A 22,402-nucleotide genomic window follows, 5' to 3' on the forward strand; every position below is an offset into this window, starting at 1 on the left:
AATTATATATTTATGATTGACTACAATAACAGATGATTATCATCTGTATATGCAAACAGAAAAACATAAAATCAGGATGATTGCACATTTAAAGGGTTGGGTTGTGCTTTAAGATAGTTAACGTTCATGGCTATTCAAATGCAATGTAGCCTTTTTTTGGGTAGCTTTTTGAATATATCCTCGGTCGCACAACTTAAAAGATGGAGTCAGAGCACAAATGCAATGTGTCTAAATGGGGCCCACTGTTCAACTTACCCCAAAGTCGAGTAGATACGTTGTTATATGCACAGCACATTGAATGAAAGTAAATATGCCATAAACATGCAAGTACTTGACAATACTGCCTAGGCATTTCATCAAATAAGATGAATTTAAAATTGCACTATAAATCTTTAAAAGTTTCAAGTCGGATGAATTTGGAAATTATGAATGACTTTCGTCGAATTTGAAACATGTTATTGGCATTCACACTGGCATACAGTTGTGCTTTTAATGTTAAAATTCAGTGTGAACTATTTGTGTTTAATACTTTTTAGATGCAACCCATACATCAGGCAGCATTTCATGTTTCACCATTGTCTTGTTAGGGGAGAATCCATGCACTGATTGATTAAACCTCCTCTCAGCTGTAAAAAAAATTATCAAAAAGTAATGTTTAAAGGGAAAAGAGCTCAGAAATGAAAGACCTGGAATGTCCTATAATCTATAAAATGGCAGTTAGGTTGTACACCGACACAAGACCGTTAGGATATATAAGAGTCAGGGCCGGTCATGTGACACGACCAAGCTAATCAAAGCATGTGTTCGGTTTAGAATCAACAATGCTTCAAATAAAAAGGCCTATTCTTTTCAAATTGAAAAAATGACAAAGCAGAGAGGACTTTAGAGGTGATGTGAATAGCTCAATAAAACGATGAACATTATGTCGAAGACGTTTGAAGCCAATGAAGAGTGGTCATCATCCTCATCATTCGGTCTATTTGCATGGCTCCTTCTCAAGGACCCTGGTTCTCTAACCTCTTACCCCAGTCGGGCCACTGGTGTTTGTGCTAGTGGCCATCTCAATAAACGCACCAACGATGCACACATAAAGATGCGCCTTGCACTTTAAACTGGCACCCGATTCAGAATCTCAGCAGTTGTAATTTCTCATTGTGATCCCACCAATGTTAAAAGTGTCACACAGGCTTTCACTACACCCACCAATTGCTCTAAAACATGGAGTGTGTGTGTCTGTACGATGGTCGGTGAATCCAAAGGACAAGAATTTCTTAATATATGTATATACAGCCGGGGGGCGGTTCGCATTGACTTCTATGCAGAGATCTGAACGTTGTTAGTTTTAGGTTATGGGGGGGGGGGGGGGGAGGGTGAAGTGGAGTGGGGGTTAGAGGGTAGAGTTTCAAGGGCTTGAGTGTATTTTTTGTTTTTTGCTTGTTCACAGTGTGGCTGACACCTTTCTGACGCCTCCCCATCCGCCACCCCACTCACTCACTCACGCCCCACCTGCCCACTACTGCAGCACCTGGCCCCGCGTCTCAGGCAGCTTGAGGGCCAGGAAGCTGCCGGCGGCCAGGGCCCCCGAGGCGAAGAGGATGGGCACGGCCTTGGTGATGCCCACGAAGGAGGTGAAGATGCTGATGCCCAGCACGGCGGCCAGCTTGCAGAGGGCGTTGAGGAAGCCAAACGCCGTGCATCTGGATGGGAGGGGAGGGATAATATTGCCATTCATTAACATTCTTGATGTTAACACATTGGTAAAAACTTGCTTTGGACACAAGAGGGCACCACAGTCTGCAACATCACAGAGTCGCCCTCTACGAATAACACCTGGAACTATATGTTTGCATATTTGCAATGTATGGATTGATTTAATTCATATTTTTAGTTTGCCAATATGTATTTGATGTTCATAGTGATTTACATTTACATGTACTGTTGTTCTCATTTAATTGAAGATATGACAACATCAATACTAACAAACTTCCGAGTTCTGACCACATGGTGGTGGTAAAAGGCAATTCTCCACGTATCTACTCCCCAGAATTGAGTCACACCCATCATTTCTTGCCCTCCTCCTCCCCAACCAATCATTGTTCAGCCCTGCAGTTCAACATCCCAAGTGGTGGTTGTCCCACAATCCATTCGCCCTCCCTGTGATTATCACTTTAAACCCGCCCCCACACCTTCATCTGGGTTGTCATGGAGATTGTGAGTCTGTGTGTGTTTTTATATGCATGTGGATCTACGTGTGTGTGTGTGTGTGTGTGTGTGTGTGTGTGTGCATGTGGCACTTGTCAGGACACCATTGTAATTAAGAATTTATTCTTAATGACTTGCCTGGGTAAATAAAGATAATGTTATGTGTGTGATGTGTGTGTGTGTGGAGGGTATCTGGGTAGAGGCCAAAAGGGTCACAAATATACCTCATTGTAGACAAGTATTCTTTAAATTAACGTAAAATTATGCATTTAAGCTTCACCACATGCGGTGAATCATGATTCTCAGTCACTGTGCGTGCGTGCGTCCTCACCTCTTGTCAGAGGGGTAGAGCTCCACGGTGAGCACGTCCAGGGCGTTCCAGGAGGCAATGCTGATGCCCCCGAACAGGCAGAGCAGAGCGATCATGGCCGACTCGCTGTTACCGAAGGACAGGAAGAAGCAGCTGACGCAGGAGATCACACTGGAGCCGGCTGGGGGACGGGGGACAGACAGGAGGAGTTAGGGAGGACAGGGGAGGGGAACGGATCTGTGATGGCCGCGACACAGTGGCTGCGAGCATTGTGCAGCCCGCTAAGCTCGACATGTGCCCCGGTGGATTTTCCTCCTGGGCTTTTGCTGCAGAGATGAGAACTGCAGTCAATTATCAGTTTTGGTCCATCATGGGAGTGCATTTTGGCCTTGAATAAGCACGGCAGGTATATACGAGATATGAGTATATTATATATAAGGCTGTGCACTCACTCTACAGTGAGTCAATTATATTTAACTTTGACTGTAGGATCTGTGGACTAGTCGCTTCCCAGTAGTACATAGCACAGGTAGACCAGGAAGCAAGAGTCCCAGAGTAAATGTCACACCACCAACCCACATCAGCCCAGAGTAAATGTCACACCACCAACCCACATCAACAACAACATCAACCCAAAGACAATGCCCCCCCCCCCCCGACATAAAATAAACCCCTGAGCCCTCCTGGCATTTTACCCAGCATCCTCAGCCTTCCAATCTTGTCCATGAGCAGCGCAGAGACAATGTTGCCCGGCAACACGGCCAGAGTGCCCAGGAAGCTGACAAAGTACACCATGTAGGCGTTGTTGTCGTCGCTGACGTCGCTGAGCAGGCAGCCCTCCTTGTTGTGCAGAAACGTGCTGTTGATGAGTCGGCTGTTGATCAGCCGGTACTTGAACAGGTCTGGTGGGAGAGATTTAAAGAGAGGGGGGAGAGAGGTAGGGGAGAGAGAGGGAGGGAGATGGACAGAGAGAGGGGGGGGGGTAATGACAGAGTGATGGGGAGGGACGGAAATAGACGAGATGAGAAGGACAAAGAGGGGAGAGAGAAAGCAGGCGGAAGGGAAAGATAGAAGGGGGATAAATAGAGTGAGAGAAAGGGTAAAGGAGGGGAAGAGAGAGAAAACAGTTGTGGAGTGGGCAAGAGAGAGCGAGAGAGAGCGAGAGAGAGAGAGAGAGAGAGAGAGAGATTGGTTAGTGGATCTTGAGATGCAGTCGATGGGTGGAGCTGATTGTCGGCCAGGAGGAGAGCTAAACGCGATGAGCAGAGTGCTATCAGACTGCGATGCCCTAATCCATGGACTGTGCATGGGGACCGGCCCTCCTGAAAATGGTCATTTAGCAGATGCTCTGATAAAAACACAACTTAGAATGAATTCTAGGACACATGTCATTTGGTTCCCAAAGATTGTGCCGAGAAGCCGTGGCGATGAGGACAAAAAAAGGTCATGTGTGTGTCTCTTTAAGAGCGACCACCAAAATGTTTTGCTGGTCTGCTTTTGCATACGCTTGACTTTGGATCCATAAATAGTCGGTGAGCGGGGAGGGCTGGTGTGCCTCAGCCCCACGAGGTGTTGGACCTACTGCACCACACTACCCTGCCCCCCTGGTACCATCTCTACTCTTCTCTGGACGGATCCCAGACACCTGTAACCCGACGTGTCATCAGCTGTTGTAATGTTATACAACAACTTTATCTGGCAGCCTCCCCCGGTCTTCTGTGTGACGCCAGCCCGGATAATAAGCAATCATAACGGGTGATAATCGGTGATTTGAATTTGAATGAGAAAGTCCCATCTGGTGCATCGAGGTGCTATGAATGATCGGTTGAATGGCAGGAGAACTGCAAACAGATCACAAAGACAAGAGGGACGTTGGAGCGCTGATAACACATACTGCCTGTTATCACAATGTGTATATGCATGTGTGTGGGTGTTTGTGTATGTGTGTGTGTGTGTGTGTGTGTGTGTGTGTGTGATTGTGTGTGTTTGCGTGCAAGTATTCACGCTTACATTTACGTGTGTGTGCTTATCAAAATGTGTGTGTGTGTGTGTGTGTGCGTGTGCGTGCTTGAGTGTTGCACACCTGTGTTGTAGAAGAGGGTGGCGATGAAGGTGCAGTTCTTGAAGAAGGTGTTGCTGGAGGTGATGTCCTCAAAGTAGCATTCCTCGAACAAAGAGTCCTCAAACACCATGGACTTCATCTTCAGGTTCATGAACCTGTAGGGGAGAACCACAATGTCTACCCCTGCTGCTGTCACGCCATGCTTGGTGCTTAGCTAATCCAGGTAACCAACAGAGGGTCCAGGGACACCATTTACCGTCACTGTTGTCACAATACGATTGGTGCTAAGCTACGCTATGAGTCCAAGAACAATGTTTGCTGTTGTTGTCTTCATGCTACACTTAGCCCTAAGCTTAGGTGGATACATAGGTAAATAGGTTATAGGTAATAGTACTACTACTCACAATATTTGCATTGACAAGATTTTCAAGATGTCTACTCTTGTACTCTTTTTTTGTAGGTCAAAATAGTTTTTTTGTTTTGTATTATTTTATATCTCTTTTTATCTTTTATCTTTTTTATCTCTTTTTAAATATTTTATTGTCCTCTAATTCTGCTACTTTGACACTCAAGTTTCCAATCTGGAATTGATGATAGAATCTTGATGATCTTATCGTAAAGTGGCAATCTCGAAGATTTTCATGTGACAAATGTCTGTTAGGTATACTATCTATCTATCACTATATTACCCTATGTCCATTCTTGTGTTTATTCCCACTTTACATTTGCAGTATTTTGAATGCTACTACCTTGGTATCGGCGGCAACACCTTTGGGATCTACAAGCGGATAATGGCTCTGTATCCTGGTCGCTAATCACCATGGTGACCGGGGGCAGGGGCGGGGATTAGCAGGTGGCCACTCACTTGTCGTTGAAGTACTGGCCCTTCTTGTGGACCTGGTTCTCCAGGGTGAAGTTGAAGGTGACATGCTCCACACGCTCCTGGGTGAAGGTCTTGGTGCGTGACGAATACTCCTGCTTCTGGAGGTACTTGATCATGTCTGGGAACCACACCGTCAGGCCGTAGTAGCTAGGGGCGGGGAGAGTGGGAGAGGGGGGTGAGGGAGTAGAGGAGGAGGGAGAAGGAGAGAGAGAGGGAGAGAAGGGTGAGGGAGAAAAAGAGTAAGGAGAGGGAGAGAGAGGAGAATTAGACAGTGGTAGAGAGGGAAAGAGAGGGTGGTAAAGCCGACAAGAGAAAAAGAGGGAAAGAGTGGGAGAAAGAGAGGGTTTGACCAAAGGAGAGAGGAAAATAGTTTCAGAGAAACAGAGGAAGAGAGAGAAAGAGAGGGAGAGAGTACACGGGGAAAATAAGCATGTATCAGAAAAAGAAACAGAGAGAGGAAGAATTAGGGAGAAACAGAGGGAATGAGTAGATGTAGAGAGAGACAGAGAGAGAGCGAGAGAGAGACAATGAGAGAGAGAAAGAGATTGTACTAATTAGAAAGGATGATTGATGAGTTATTCTGCCTCCTATTCTTTATTATTGATAGGTTTATTTAAATCAAAAATAATTATTGTCACATTTTAATTTGTGCATGTTCCATACTATCTTTGGAACACAATGAATCTCTGAGCTCATGTTTAATTTGCTCTGACATATGTGTCTGGTCCCTATGGGGCCCCCTTAGGGTCACATGATAAAACATTAAAAATAAATGTAAATAAATGTGTAAATCCATGCGAACAGATTGGTAAAGGATTCGTAAACCATGTGCACAGATTTGCAATCCACATGCCCTGTTCTTCAGCAAATGGACCCGCCTTGGAAGGCTATGACCACTTCTTCCCAGTAAGTCCAATTCATCTAGATTTAAGGGCAGATTTATTTATGGTGAAATGAGTGCTATTGATTTAGCTTTTTGTTGTGGCCCTTTCACGGCTTTTATGTGCATTGTTAGTGCTTTTCACCTGAAAACCACCATTACAATAAGTGGTCAAGCAACTAGCTTAAAATAACGGTAGCTACCTATCCAAGCATGTGGTTTGGACCCACAGCTTTTATAGTGCAATTTAGCGGAGGTTGTCATGCTCCAAGGCAGGCCAATTTGCTGAAGAGCAGAGGAGGGGGTGTGGATTGCAAATCCGTGCACACGGTTTGCGGCTCTGAGGACATGCTTTACCAAACCGCTCGCACGCTTTACTAATCTGTGTGCACCGGTTTACACTTGATTTAAAAATAAAAATCATGTGACCCAGGGGGTAGGTCCACCTATGGTTCAGAAAGATTTCCAGCAGAGCTGGCCCGGGCCGGGCCAATCACAACCATTTATCTACATGGGGCGGGTTTAACACGATGACTGTACAGAGGGGTGCCATATGGAAGTGCCTTTGAGGCATTTTCATGCACAACTAAGATGGCTGCCGCTGACGTGTCACACATTCTCTTGTTCTGATTGGTTGTAGAGCCATCCTATTGCGAGGGCATTTTGCTCTGCGTCCATTGATCACAACCCTTGGATTTGAAAATGAGCTAAGACGTTTCAGACTAATATGCATTCGCTAATTGGGCTGGCGATATAAGTAGCATGGTACTCTATACCAATTCATACTACTGAACATAGTACCGTATTGACCCGAATATAAGACACCTATATTTCCCCGTAAGAGCTGGGCCGTAACAGGGACAGTGTTTTAGTTTTAGTTCTCCCGAGATCACAGCTAAATGCCGCCAGTGTACATGGCTTAAGTTCACTTCTTCTCCTATGAACTCTTGGGTTCCGTGATCTTAGCGGCGGTTCTGTTCCCGCAGTGCCTGTTTGGCATGTGCGCACACCCCTCCACATCTATCTCTTCTCTGGAAGTGTGCGGACAGACGAGCGTCCTGGATGTTCTTATCCTCACACGAGTTGTGTTTTAATTATCATGATTTTCAAATAAAATGATCTTTGTTATAAAAAACGAATTGTATCTTTATTATATTATAATAATAATAATAATAATAAATTTTATTTAGAAGCGCCTTTCACGCCACTCAAGGACACTTTACAGCAGTTAAAATCATCAAAACACAGAATAAATCATCAATAAACAAAACCAATATTAGGGTTATTACTACATATAAAAGTTTCTTTTGCTCCCTTGTTTACACTGGTTCCCTAAGGCAGCAGTCAAACAATTTGACCTGAATAGTTGAATTATAATGCAGTTGAATTGTATTGTTTATTATGGATATGAATGATACCGGTCCTAGTGTTGATGTGTAGGTGGTGCTGTGCCCTGAGGCGGCGTTACCTGAAGGACATGGAGAACCACACGGCCATCATCATGTAGGTGGTGCGGCGGTACTCAGGGGAGAAGATGGCCAGGAAGTTACCACGTACCTGAGGGAGGCAAGCATGCAAACGCACACACGCACACGCACACACACACACACACACACACGCATGCACACACAAGTACAAATGTACACACACAGACAGCAGGTTAACATTTTGGAAGCAAAACTAAAAAAAATTAAAATATGCACTACACATACAAATGAATTGACCTTTACCAAATAATCACAAGAACATTGTGAGTAGAAAATATGGTCATTGTGAAATTAAATGAGACCAGGAAATTAGGTCACATACCTGATTTTGTTGTCTCATTTAATGTCACAATCACCATATTTTATATTCACGATGTGCCAAAAGAATTACACGAATATCGGGAGATTAAATGAGACCAAGAAATTAGCATTTAGCTTGAAAGATAGCATGTAGCTGTGAGAGCTAGCATTAGCATTCAGCCTGGCGGCTAACGTCACCTGATGGAACAAGGCACTGAGCTTCATCCTCCACTTCTGGTGCCAGGCGAGGCTCTCCCCCATGTCCACCAGCTCATCCATCTGCTTCACCGTCTTAATGGTGGTCACCTGGCGGCCATAACAGTAATATTTACACGTTGTCTGGGAATCATTAACAGTTTACTGCCCTCAGTTAATCAGCCGACTATCAGTGTCACGGCTTTATGGCTCTCCAAATATGGCCGGCACGATAAAAAACCACCACAGCATTATTGTTTTATTATTTTAGAAGGTGTTGAAGTGGTTTGTCTTTCTGGGTTTTATGTTTTAATGGTATGTATCGCTCACTTTTTAATCTTGAGTGCAATTAAGCAGTGATATTAACAAAACCAATGTTCACGTGTGTTCAGTGATGTCTTCAGAGTAATCGCTGGGCTCCATAAATGTCACATTCTAAAGTGAGTAAGGTGAATGTTAAATGTTCTGATGCACGGATGTTAATGTTCACATAATATTCAAAGAATAACCAAACAGTAAAAGTTATTGTACAAATTGCATTACTTCTGATGAATTGAATATTTTAGTTGAAGTGTGATGGAGTGGTGCTTTAAGGAGGCTTGGTGGCTTACAGAGAAGACCCTCTCTGGGTAGCCCTTGGCCCGCATGTTGGTGTCATGAACCTGCTTCAGGATCATCCACGCCTCGTCGTGTTTACCGTTCTAACAAAGACAACAACAACCACAACAACAATAAAAAACATCCCGTTAGTTTTGTCACAACATCAGAGATGAAATCACCGGCATCCCTTAAAAAAGTCCATAAAAGCTATCCTTTCATCATTTGTTTAGTGAAGGCTGAAGTAATCTACTTATATTTCTGTTCATCTGATCCAAAATGACAGTTGGTCACACAGCTGTCCTGATACTTTACGCATTGTTATGATTCATTCCTAATCATCCCTAAAGGAGCTGTGTGACATATACACCATATACTATCACATGAGACATATTACATTGACAAGTACTTCTGGCAATGTAATATTCATTAAACCATTCATAATGCATGGTGGATGGTGGCCTGGACTGACCTCCAGGTAGAAGCGGGGGCTCTCGGGCATGGTGGTGAGGGCACATATAGCGGCCACTGAGGGCAGGGCGCACACCAGGACGAACACGCGCCAGCTGTGGAACTGGTAGGCCGAGCCCATCTGGAAACTCCAGCCTGGTGCCAGGGAGGGAGAGAGAGAGAGAGAGTGATTACACAGGATCTTACTGACTATAATTGTATAATATCTAATTGAAAGCATTATATTGCTGACTGACTGGATAACAAACTGTGTGATTGATGGACTAACTCCTTGATGGACTGACCGTAATGGGGGATAATGGCCCAGGCCATGGCGGAGGCGTAGATGCCTCCGATCATCCAGAACATGCAGAGCCAGCTGAGGTGCTCGCCTCTCTTCTCCTGGGCCAGGAACTCAGAGTAGTAGGAGAACACGATGGGGATGGAGCCTCCGATACTGTACAGAGAGAGAGGAGACGTGGACCGAGAAGGAGAGGTGGAGCGGAATGAAGGAGAGAGAGAGAGAGGAGAAGAGAGAAGACAGAAGAAGAGGAGATGGAGAGGGAGGTGGAGGGAGGAGAAGAGGGAGACGGAGAAGAGAGAAGGGGATTTGATAGACAGAGCAGAGACAGAAGGGTCAGAGAGGGGAAAAGGGAGAGAGAGATGGAGAAGACTAGTGGTTAGGGTCAGGTTAAGGTGTTTTACTTCCAGCCAAAGATTCTTGGTTTGAACCCCAATATGCGCAAACTACTAAGGCTTCCTTGAGCCCTAACCCCTCCCTGCTTATACATATTTTATGTATCTACACTACACACACTTTCAATAAAAGTAGTCAATTATCGAAGAGAGAGAGAGGAGAAGACGAGGGGGGGAGAGGGAATCCTGTCGAGTCACGGTCATCTTGAGAAGCCAGTGTAACGACCTCCGTGCTACGGTGATAATGCATTAAAAAAGTAGTTATTAAGGCGGGGCCAAGCCTCGGACGGAGGGATGTGGTGATTTGATAGCACACTTGGTGGACGATTAACGATTGGCTCGTGGTCTGCATGTCAAGCGGCACTCCTCACGCTTGACACACGATGATGAAGAAGGTTTGGTCGGTTCTGGGGTAAGAATTCGATGTCAAGCTTAAGAGTGATCTCTGTCGTCTTAAAGCCATTTATACTAATTACAGAATTAATGAGCCTCACAGAGCTGCATTCAAATGAGATAAGAGTCAGAGATAAGATATGATACAAAGAGGAGAAGAGGATGAGGAAACACATCTTAATGATAAACGGGTGTGTGAACACCCCTTTGAGCAGAACCTCTGCCCACCACTTTCAAAACATGCAGTCTGAGCTTTCAGGACAGTATTAAAAGGTTTTACAAAAAACACAAAAATAAAGACTATCCAACAGATTAGGTAACATGGGAACAAAAGGGGGCGACAAAGTGGTCACTTGTGTTCACCAACACAGGTGGATTGGTTTCACAGAACACAGCAGAACAAGTTACGTGCCAAGGCTAGCATTGTTTATTTATAACAGAAATATACAAGGAGAACGATGGAAGAAAAGACGCCTTCCTGTGGCCTTCCACCGCCTCTCAAACATCACCGCTAATTCCCCCGGCTGTCGGCGAAAAGATAGCATCATCCATAATGAATAGGCCCTCCACACGTACTCCATCAAAACAATTTATAGCCTTGGAGAGGATGCCAGCGAGAAGAGCACATCCACTTTGTGAATAACCATTGATCTCAATGTGTGGCGAGCGTCGTAACATTTCCCTGTTACGCATCCCTGTAAAGTTACACAACGATACTCGAGAAGTTGCATAACTAAAGAATTACTTATACGTTTGTATTTAAGAGTATATGTTCCGTATCTAGGGTACACGGATGCTTTTGAAAGAAAAGCACTTTCACCACAGATAGTGCTGTCCCTTGCAATTGGAGTTAAATGTTAAATTCAAGTTTATCCAACAATTACTTCAAAGTAATTGTACTGCTTCAAGCCTTATACATTTAAGCAATAGTTCAGACAGGCTGTGGTATGTTCTCATTATACCACAGTTAAGGGGCGTTGTCCTTCCCGACGCGCAGCGGAGGGACGGCGACCCCCTTAACTGTGGTATAATGAGAACATTTCACTGACTGAAGTGATCTATTGCTTTTAGAAAACGGTTACGTAAGTATGGCGAAATGAAAGTCATAGACACCCTCAATTTTGAAAAAGCGAGAAAGTCGGAAAAGCAATTTTTTTAACGAAAACAAAAAAGTTGTCCCTCCTGGCTGCCTGCAAACTTTACGGCGGTTGCTATACAACACACTGTAGCGTCCTTCAGAGAGAAGGCTAGGCTAGAGACGGTAGCTTGGTTCGCCGGCAATTTAGCCTACTATCGAGTTCACTCACCGTGCGCCTATTGCTTTGCAACATTTCCACCCTCTCCGGCAATCTATCTATGCTATTGCTTTTATATATAAATAAACAACAGTTCAAGTTAGGCGCGGAGTGATACTGAACTCTGTAAACTGAACGGGCGTCATAGCTGTGTGTATACGCTCAATATACAACAGTTGGGAACCAATTAGATCGATTATAAAGCCCCATATAACCCTCAAACCCTCGAATTGTAGCAAGGTTAAGGGAACACCCCTGCTGTTATTACGCAACATATCACAGAACTCTGGTTGGGACCAACGCCGTAATGGGGGGGGGGGGGGGTCTTGTGAGGACTTACCCCACGCCGGAGGCCAGGCGACAGAACAGGAAGGAGCTGTAGCCCTGGACGAAGGACGAGAAGAAGGCGGCCACGCTGTTGATGGACAGGGAGATGAGCAGGGTCTGCCGCCGGCCAATCCGGTCGGCCATCCCGCCCCACACGAAGGCCCCCACCATCATCCCAAGGTACACGATCAGGCCTGGAGGGAGGGAGGGAGGGGGAGGGAGGGAGGGAGATAATGAAGAGAGAACAGAAGGAGGCGGAGGAGGAAGCAAGGACAGTTGGAGCGAGATAAATGACACGGAGGGAAACGGAGGGAAAGAGAGAGAGAACAGGATGAAAGAGACAAAGGGACAGGAGGAGACGGAAGAAGGGGGAGAAGGAAAAGGGAAAGACAGATAGGAATCATTATGTAGACTTCATGGTTATTGGACACTTCCACATGAGCCTCCAATTTCTCAGCAGATTGACCGTGGGAAAAGCAAAATCTTTTACTCAGAATGACTTGACCATGACAGAATCAGGCCTACGCTACATCTCCAGATACACAAACATCTTCAAACGACAGATCAGAGAAGCGAGGAGGAGAGAGAACGAGTGACAGAGGAAGAAGGAGAGGGAGCGACATCGCTTTTGATTTATAAACACAGGGAAGCGCCCGCCTTGTCGATATATATATATATATACAACCATGTTTAACGCACACTGCTCTTTATTACCGTCTCAACAGCTAGCAGTTCATTTTAAAAGTGTGTTTTGTGGAGCGATGGCCATGAGCCACGAGACCTCACCGGTGTTTGTCAGGACAGCCTACCGGGGAACCTGGAGGAATAATGAGAGCAACAAACCCAACGCCATGCTCGGATCCAGCACGGCCGAGACGAGGTGCGAGCGTGAGTCATGGCAGAAGCAGCGGAGCACAACGAGCTATCTTTATCCCTCTCTCTCACTCTCTGTCCCTCTCTCTCTTTCTCTTTCTCTCTCTCTCTCACTCTCTCTGTCTGTCTCCCTCTCTCTCAGTCTCTTTCTCTCTCTGTGTCCCTCTCTCTCAGCCTCCCTCTCAGCCTCTCTCTCTTGCTCTCTCTCTCTGTCTCTCTCTCTCTCTTTTTCTGTCTCTCCCTGTTGCTCTCTTGCTCTCTTTCTGTCTCTTTCTCTCCCTCTCTGTCTCTCTATCTTTCTCTCTAGGTTATTTTCTCTCATTTGTATTTTCTTCTCTCTCATTCTATCTCCTCTCTCCTATGTTATTCTCTCTATCACTCTCTCTCTTTATGGAATTCTTGTTGCATCTGTAGGCATAGCATATTCAGCAGAGACCCAGACAGAAACACAGAAACACACACACACACACACACACACACACACACACACGCACACACACACACACACACGCACGGCACTGGTTTGTGATCACAGTCCCATTGACTTCCTGTCAACAGCTTTCAGGCCGGCTCCTCATCCATCGATATGAGCCAGTGTCGACACCACCCTGAATACCAAACGATGTGTGTGTTATACTGCCTTGAGTGTGTGTCTGTGTGTGCCTGTGTGTGTGTGTGCTTGTCAGGGTGCTTGCACGGAGGCAAGTTTATGACACCTCTATTTTGTCGGTCTGCACATCCGCAAAGAAATATCCGTCTGTGCAATCTTTCTGAGCTTGGAAAAAACAACGTTATGTAGGCCCCCAGCTATTTCTCCTATTTTCGAGATCAAACAACATATGTGTTTATTTGAAGTCATAATATGTCCTAATAAAATATGGTTAAACACTAAAGTGATGCAGTTCATGTCCTAAATATATGGCAATGTCCATTTTGGTTTTGGATATTCATAGCTAATGAGGTAAATTGAAGGTCAACTCGTCTCATTGTGGTCCACATTAGTTTGATTTAGAAATGTATGCAGGCTTAATGTGTGTCTGTGTGTGTGTGTGTGTGTGCGCGCACGTGCATGCGTGCGTGTGTGCAAGCAAGCATGTTGTCAGCAAAGGTTAATTGTTTGTTCAGCTGAAAGCATGATTTCAAGATGTTGAATTGATGTGAGCAGCAAAATGTATTACATGCAAATGTCGAGATGTGCAGAACTAACTGTAATTTAACTCAGTTAAGTCTTTGGCCTTGAAATGCAAACAGGGGTACCCCAGATGGTAATGCTGCAGTCACTGCCGTTTCTTTGCTGCCCAAAAGCAGACAGCACTCACATCCTGTTTGACCTGTATGAGTACAGTCATAGGATGGATGAAAATTAAAACCAACGTCATGGGAGTCTATCTATTGTGTTCCACAATGTGTGTGTTGTGTGGGAATCACTACCCCAGTCACACACTGCAGTGCTCAGGCAGGAGATGAAGGTGACTTCTGTTGCGCCCACCAAGTGTAGCATATTTTGAGCGTGAGGGTGTGTGTGTGTGTGTATGTGTGTGTGTGTGTGTGTGTGTGTGTTTTTGATCAAGTGAGGAAAAAAGACGGAGAAACCGTGGATTAGAGAGCCGGGGAGAGAGAGAGAGAGAGAGAGAGAGAGAGAGAGAGAGAGAGAGAGAGAGAGAGAGAGGCAGCTGTCAGCCCTTCCTCCTATCAGAGAGCCTCTGAACAACCAGCCAATGGGAATGAATAGACTCGTCGGCCATCGCCGCAATGCAGCAGCATTAAGACAGGCAGGCCGACAGACAGACAGAAAGAGAGACAGACAGACAGGGAGACAGACAGAGAGACAGACAGATAGGCAGATAGGCAGAAAGAGATACAGACAGACAGCCAGGCAGAAATAGCGGCAGAGATACAGGCAGACAGATAGACAGGTTAGCAGGTAGAGAGAGGGATGGGCAGGTGGAAAGAAGGACAGTAGTAAGGGTTAAGGCTCCTTGTCAGCCGAGGGTTGAGGAGCTGTCCGGGGAGCTGTCCGTGGTCCTGAACCTCAATGTACACTACAGAGCTGTCTCTGACAGCCTACCAACACAGCCTCCAGTCTCTCTCTCTCTCTCTCTCTCTCTCTCTCTCTCTCTCTCTCTCTCTCTCTCTCTCTCTCTCTCACAACCTACCTGACCACCAGTGGTCTCTCTCTCTCCCTCACAACCTCCCTGACCACCAGCGCTCTCTCTCTCTCTCTCTCTCTCTCTCTCTCTCTCTCTCTCTCTCTCTCTCTCTCTCATCGTGTTAGAGCAGCCAGCCATCGTTTGTACGTTGTTCATCTGTGAATAGATCTTTCCACACCCCGGTAAGGAGCAACAGCTCTCATTAAAAAAGACTGGATGATATGTGATCGCTTACGATATACTAAGATTGGATTTCAGCCCTAATGCCATTTAATGGTCTTCTATTACATTTAATATATAATAATATAATAGAATCACAAACACTGTCAATGTATATAATCAATGTATATAATATTAATATTTAATATTTTCTTCTTGTATTTAAAGTGCAATATATAATATCTCATACTCATATCTCATACTCATGTGTAAGCTGCACACACGAGCAACCCACACACACATGCGCATGTGCATGTCAGGGGCACCCCTGCATGGACATCACGGGAGGTCACGTGCGCGGGGGTGTGTCCTCCTCACTCTGTAATGTGCATGCATGGCCGTGATTAGCTGCTGTTGCTAGCCTCCACCCTGCTCTACATAGCCCTCATGCTGCCTAGGGCGAGAGACTATCGCCATGAAAGAGAGAGAGAGAGAGAGAGAGAGAGAGAGAGGAAAAGAGGAAACAATTGAGGCAGAGAATTAATGTAGGCAAGGGAGAGACAGAGAGACAAATGGCAAAAAGAAAAAATTATGGGCAGATTCAGTGAGCGCTTTGGAGAGTGAGATAAAGGGGGAGGAGGGAAAGCAGGAGGAGGAGGAGGAGGAGGAGGATCCTCCTCAGCGTTCTGGAGAGGCAGTGGGGGATGGGGGCAGAAAATGGGAGAAAAAAACACAGGAAGAGAGACAGAGGGGAGGAGTGCGGCTAGTCAGCTCTCCAAAGCTATAGGGCCTCAGAGAACCACAAGCGTGTATGTGATGTGGGTGAGTGTGTGCATCGGTGTGTGTGTGTGTGTGTGTGTGTGTGTGTGTGTGTGTATACATGCACACATGTGTGTTTGTGTGTGTTGAAGTGGGGGCAGGGCAGCAGAGTTGCTATTAATAGCCAGTTTCTGTTTTTCTGCCAGAGTATGGGGCTTTCTGAATGAGGCAGGGACTTCTGTAATCAGCTGATTAGCTACTCAGATCTGACAAGATCCCCATTTACAATGAACACTTAACTATACCTTTGCTAATCCACTTTTCTAATCTGCTGGAAAAGCGGTTTACCAAAATTGGAACTGCATTTCCCATGAGTCTCACTGTGCGTATTGCTGTGAAAGACCATTTTGACTGTGTCATTTCTGAGGACTCAAACGATTGGTGTGAGCAGTGTCTTGATTTAAAATCAAATCAGTTTGTCCCTGTAAAGTACGTGTGGGAACTGGTTTATAAGTAAATGTGGCAAAGGGGGTTAAGTCACTGGCTAACCTTTTCTTTTGTGAGTGTGCTGTCGTTTTAGATTTGTCAGAAATGTTTGCTCTGTTTAAATGTATTTAAACATAAATACACAAAGCATTTAATTGGAAATGTGATAACCAATGACGTAGAACTGTGTCAACATCCAATGAACTGAAACTAATTTAAACAAGATCCTAAAGAAAATGATATCCAAGCAAGGTGCTAAGGTAAAACACATACACCCACTTAGCACAACCAACACGGCTTCTCTCCTCCTCTTTCTCTCCCTCCCTCTCTCTCTCTCCCTCCCTCTCTCCCTCTCTCCTCTACTGCCATTGTACTCGCAGGCCCACGGACGCCCACACTTGTGCTCTTTTCTTACTAGCACTCAGCAGCTGCATGTTTCTGTTCAGCAAAAGGTCAGCAGGATAAGGACAAATTAGCGGCTCTTTGTAGCATAGTGTTCATCGTAGCGTTAGTGATAGCAGCACTAACTGTAAAGGCCACAGAAAAAACTAAATATTTATTAAAATATATAAAATGATGCACATTTAAAACTTTAAAACATTTTGGTCCAAAAAAATAATCAATCAACACAATGACCATCTGATTAAACGCTTAGTAATTGTATACTGTTTTTATCGCGATTTGCATTACTTTTATGCAAATCGCACAACCTTTTTAAGACCTCTCCACTGATTACTGTAACGCGGATATGAAGGAGGACTTTGTATTAAATAATTTCACGACGCTAGACTAGGCCACGGCTCAGGATAAGCCGGTGTGAAATGTTGAGACAGGAGGACAGAGCGGTGTCTCTGCTGACGCAGCAGGTCGTCCCACGTCTCCTTCGAGGCAGAAACCACCCAACCAGGCGTTCTCTCGCCATTTAGGGGTAAACACCCCCAGACTGCAACTGCAGCTGCCACCTCTGCAGCTTCCTAACAAGGGCAAGTCAATGACGAACACGCACGCATGCAGACACAAGCACACACACACTCACACACACACACACAAACACAGTCACACACACACACACACACACACACACGGGCAGACACAAATACACACCCACACACACATACCTGCTTATACATCTCCTCACTTCCGTGCTGCAGACTAGGTGAGTGCGCACTAGGACATCAGCACCACTCGGACTATTAGTCGTCCACTCAGAGTTTAAGTAAATGGTTTTATTCACCATCAAACACGTCAATAAGGTACGGGGTGTTTGGATGCACTTGGCTGTTTAAAGCAGCAGCACTCTATCTGTGCTTGTCTAGTGGATGCAGAAACAAAGGGGCTCTGGGGCTTTCTGCTCTCACTACTTGGCTCATCGCTGCTGCTCTTAGGACAGAATACATCTACGGATGATTTGCATACGATTTCATGCAGAGTGACACAGGCACACGCATACACTCTTTTTGCTTTGTTATCTACAGGTATAAATCTCTGCAAAGAGCCTACACAGAAACACACTCAGAGAGACACACATACACACACGCAGACAAACACACCCACACAAAGATTGACACGCCCATACACAATCACCCACAGCCACACCGACACAACCATACACACACATATACAGACAAACACATTAAAAAATACACACACACACACACACACACACACACACACACACACACACACACAAATACAAACAGCTACAGCAGAGGAGATGCTTGGCTGTGCAGTCTCTTACAGTGACTGTTTGAGGTAAGGAGGGAGGGAGGGAGGGAGGGAGGGAGGGAGGGAGGAAGTGAGGGAGGGAACCAGGTTGGGTGCTAGGACCCATGGGAAGCAGAGCAGCAGTGACAGAAAATCACTTCAGCATGAGTCAGGCCTGTTGTATAACAGGGGGAGAGCGGAGAGACAGTGGGCTGGTTTCAGCCCTCCCCCTGCATCACCAACACCCTCAACACCAGGCTCGGCCGTCCTCGCCCCCCACCCCCTCCCGGTCCCCCAGTCACACGCAGGGGTGGCGAGGCAAAAGGGGAAATTGTGAGAATGTAATGCTAATGTAATAAAGTCCTGTGTATTCTACACCTGTCACGTCTTGATGGCATGGCTGCTAGCCAAACGCACTGACTACAGATCATCGGTCACTTGGGACCGGTGAGGCTGGTACGGTCGCAGTTGTGGACCCGGAGACAGAATGAATAAAAACCATAGCAACACATCTCAGGGAACGACGCAGAATTAATTATGAGTCTATATGACTCATTCATTTGTGTAATTAATTAACTTGTCAGAGCTTAAGTCCATCTCCCATATCTGTGGGAGTACTAGGTGCTTATTACTCAAAATCCTCAAAAACAACATTATTCAAAAACAAAAAATCAATTTAACCTGCTCCACATTTTATAATTATGAACAATGATATTTGATTAGATTGGTTTTCACACCTGAGTCTATACTCAAGTATACTTATTTTGCCACTACATCATTGGGAATACATCAAATAATAATTTGATGTAATAGTACATAAGTACTAGCAGGTTAAAACATTGTAACAATCAAGATGAAGTACTGCAGTATCCAGGTATTCTACCAATTCAAGCTAAACTGTATGTTTTTCTAAAACAATTTGGTATAGGACTTTTGTATGAAACACCAAATACCATACAAAAATTACATTTACTGTTATATTTTTATCATAATACAGTGAAACATAAATATTCTTATCATTTCTTATATATGATTATCAATAACAGTGTTGAAAGGAATAATGCTTTAATGCTAAAGTATGTTATCATTATTGGATTCAAATTTAGACATTTATTTTGAAACAATAATTAATAGCTTAACAGGGCTGCATTGTAATACCGACATACCATTGAAAAGACAACAGAGATGCTAGAAGAATCCCATTGTAATTAAATGAGCCTATCGTTTCCAATTTCCTCATATATAAATGCAGTATATTTGGTGACTGGTCGGGAGCGGCCATATTGGTTCTAAATGCTAACTGAGTAAAGGAACTGAATGTGGAATACTGTATTCCCTCATCCAGCTAACATTAAGAACCAAGATGGCTGCGAGGTGATTCAGGCCCATAGCGGCTGTTTTCTGGTGCCCTTGCTGGACAACCAATAGCGGATGACAAGCTGAGCGTGGAATCTAATTGGACAGGGAGACCTGAGGGGAGCAAACGGTCACATGCATGTGTTCCCTGCTGGAGAGAACGCATGCAACAAGAGAGAATCACAAATGTGCACCCACTGTGGGCACAGGCTCACACTGAGAGAGGGAGAAGGAGACTGAGAGAGAGAGAGAGAGAGAGAGAGAGAGAGAGAGAGAGAGAGAGAGAGAGAGAGAGAGAGAGAGAGCGAGAGAGAGAGAGAGGGGGGGAGACAGAGGGAGAGAGAGAACTCTTGTGTTCACTGAATTAATTGTATTTATATGCAGAATTGATACGATACTAAACACCAGGCCTGTGGATAGTAACACACATACCATACATTATACAAGCCATGACCCAGCCATAGTATTATAGCTAAAGAGTATTAAAAGTAGACCACGGATTGCTGTTCTAGTGGCGATAAAAGCTGCATGGGCTATTGAACCTTGATTGCCTCCTAATAGCACCGTCCAGAGAAAGAGAGAGGGATAGGAAGCAGAGTTAATAATCAGGATAACAGCCACTATAGAATGTTATAGTGTGGCCTATGCTCCCATAACAGACGGAGAAACAGCATGGAAGAGCTGTAAGATTGACAGACGGAGACAGAAAGAGATTAATGAGAGCAACACTGAACAAGACAAGCATACAACTCGGGAATACCTCCCGTCGTCTCCCTGATCGAGCCCGGTATGAGGCTCCTCAACCCTGGTCAACTTTCCTGCTGTAGTTCCTTCCATCCCTACCAACCACGCCCCAGAGAGATGGAGAGTTTCAGTTGCAGCAAATAAAAGTTGTGTTAGGATTAAGCTCTCCAGCGCAGCACTGAGCCAGACAATTTCCCCCTAAATTCGTCGTACATCTGGGCTCTGCTGATTAGCAAATTCAGCTTTTTAATTACTTTTTTCCCTTTCTGCATAAAGGGTTTTACAAGAATAATGTTGGTGACAAGTAGGTGATTCGCTGGGAAATAGGCTTTGAACATTAACTATGTTGCACTGTTATCGCTTGTATAACAGCATCTCCTGGCTGTAAGGAGAAAGAACAGGAGGGCTGCAACTGTATTGTTGACATCAATACCAGAGGGCTCTTTCATGTTGCAGAACCCTCAAAGCCTTGCTCTGAGATGGGAGGGTGACTAGCTTTCTTCTTCCCTGACGGTGAATCATGAATGCCCTTGCTATAACCTTGACAAATACAATATGTGCATGACATCGTTTTCAGGTTTGATATTATTGTCCTTATTGTCCACCAATTAGCAGCTGAATGAGGGCATCCTGTTGTAGCGTCTTCAACCAAGACTCCTTCACTAGTACTAAAGGCTGCTCGGTCACATTAAACACTACCGGATTCTCCAGCACTAGCTCTGATCCCCTGCTACCTTGTGACCACCCACAGGTTTACATGGATGGGGTAGAGTCACGGCCCCATTCTCCCTCCTCGGATTACCTTGCCCCCGCCAATGTTGTTTCCACAAACAACGCCGATGAGGCGAGGCAGAAGAGAAGAAAAGCCAAGAAGAGTAACAGCAAAAAACCTTACCCAGCATGCCCTTGTTGGGCTCCGACAGGCACATGTCCTTCTCGGCGCTGGGCAGCACGAAGCCCACCACGAAGATCTCCACGCCGTCCGCCATCAGCGCCAGGCCCAGCACAAAGTACAGCGTCCACTGGAACTTGCCGTGGCCGCACTCCTGCAGGATGGTCTCGTACTGCTGCGCCAGCTCCTCCTGGTCCTTCCGCCGCTCCGCCTCGTAGGCCGACAGGTCCCTGAAGGGGGCCTGCCCGGCGCCCAGGCCGTCGGCGCCGCCGGGCTTGCCGCCGGAGTCGGCCCGGGGGATGCCCTGGTACTCGCCCTCGTAGATCTCGTCGTCCTCGTCGTGGCCCTCCGTGGAGTCGCTGTGGCCGGCCGCGTCCTCGTCCTCGTCGTTGGCCGCGCGGCTGTCGTTGCGGTGGTAGCCCGCGTCGTTGCCCGGCGCCCCGCTGTAGTCGTCGTCGTCGTCCTCCTCCTCGAAGCGCTTGTACGAGCGCTTGGTGTACTCGTCGGCCATCTTGTCGGCGCCGCGGCCCATCTTCTTGCCCACCTGCTTCTTGGCCACCTTGGCGATGTCCTTGGCGCCGCGGATGAAGTCCGAGCGGCCGTCCCGGTATCGCCCGTCGTCCTCCATCTCGGGGGGAGAGGGGGGTGGGGGGGGGGGGGGGGAGGTGGTCTGTCGCTGAGAAGAACGGGAGGTGGTGGATCAGGAGCGGCCCAAGAGCATGGGTGTGCGGAGGAGCTCTAGGGCAGAGTGGGTGGGGGACGTCCGCTCCCTTGGTCCTGCCGTAGAGCTGATGCCGGGCTGCTGGACCGCTGGGTGCTCTCTGGTATGGAAACCTGCGGATTAACATGAGGATTCAGGGTTTGTTTATTTGCATATTAGCATTAGCATATTAGCAGTCAGCTCTTATTTAGTCAAACGTAGGCACTGCGAAAAGAGTTAGAAATGAGGGGATGACAAGGAAGCGTAGAGCGTTCATAACGTATCCATCATCAGTCACTCACACACTTTATCTCGACATGTCAATCATCGTCAATATTCCAAATGCACAAACGCATAGCATATCTAGTTCAATGCAACAACCCCCGGAGTAGGGTGAGCATTACCGCTAGGGTTAGCTGCCTTACGACTGATTGTGGTGTAGTGCTTAGCCAGCCATGAGTCCTCAATTGAGCTCAGTGGCCTAAATGGATTATGGCCGGAA

At 45.9% G+C, this 22,402-nt stretch overlaps 1 protein-coding gene across 1 annotated transcript; it reads right to left on the bottom strand.

The window, feature by feature from the left end:
- Nucleotides 1-1,513: 1,513 nt before the first annotated feature.
- sv2a (synaptic vesicle glycoprotein 2A) lies at nt 1,514-21,828 on the bottom strand (the record flags this gene model as incomplete). The annotated part of the gene is made up of 12 exons (XM_084471203.1): nt 1,514-1,697; nt 2,534-2,693; nt 3,208-3,414; nt 4,596-4,729; nt 5,440-5,604; nt 7,806-7,894; nt 8,323-8,430; nt 8,931-9,020; nt 9,389-9,522; nt 9,672-9,823; nt 12,091-12,271; nt 21,204-21,828. 12 exons carry the CDS (start codon nt 21,826-21,828, stop codon nt 1,514-1,516), a joined length of 2,229 nt encoding a protein of 742 aa, XP_084327329.1.
- Nucleotides 21,829-22,402: the final 574 nt, after the last annotated feature.

The sequence above is a fragment of the Micromesistius poutassou genome, assembly GCF_964030765.1.
Source record: "Micromesistius poutassou genome assembly, chromosome: 8".
NCBI classification, from domain to species: domain Eukaryota; kingdom Metazoa; phylum Chordata; class Actinopteri; order Gadiformes; family Gadidae; genus Micromesistius; species Micromesistius poutassou.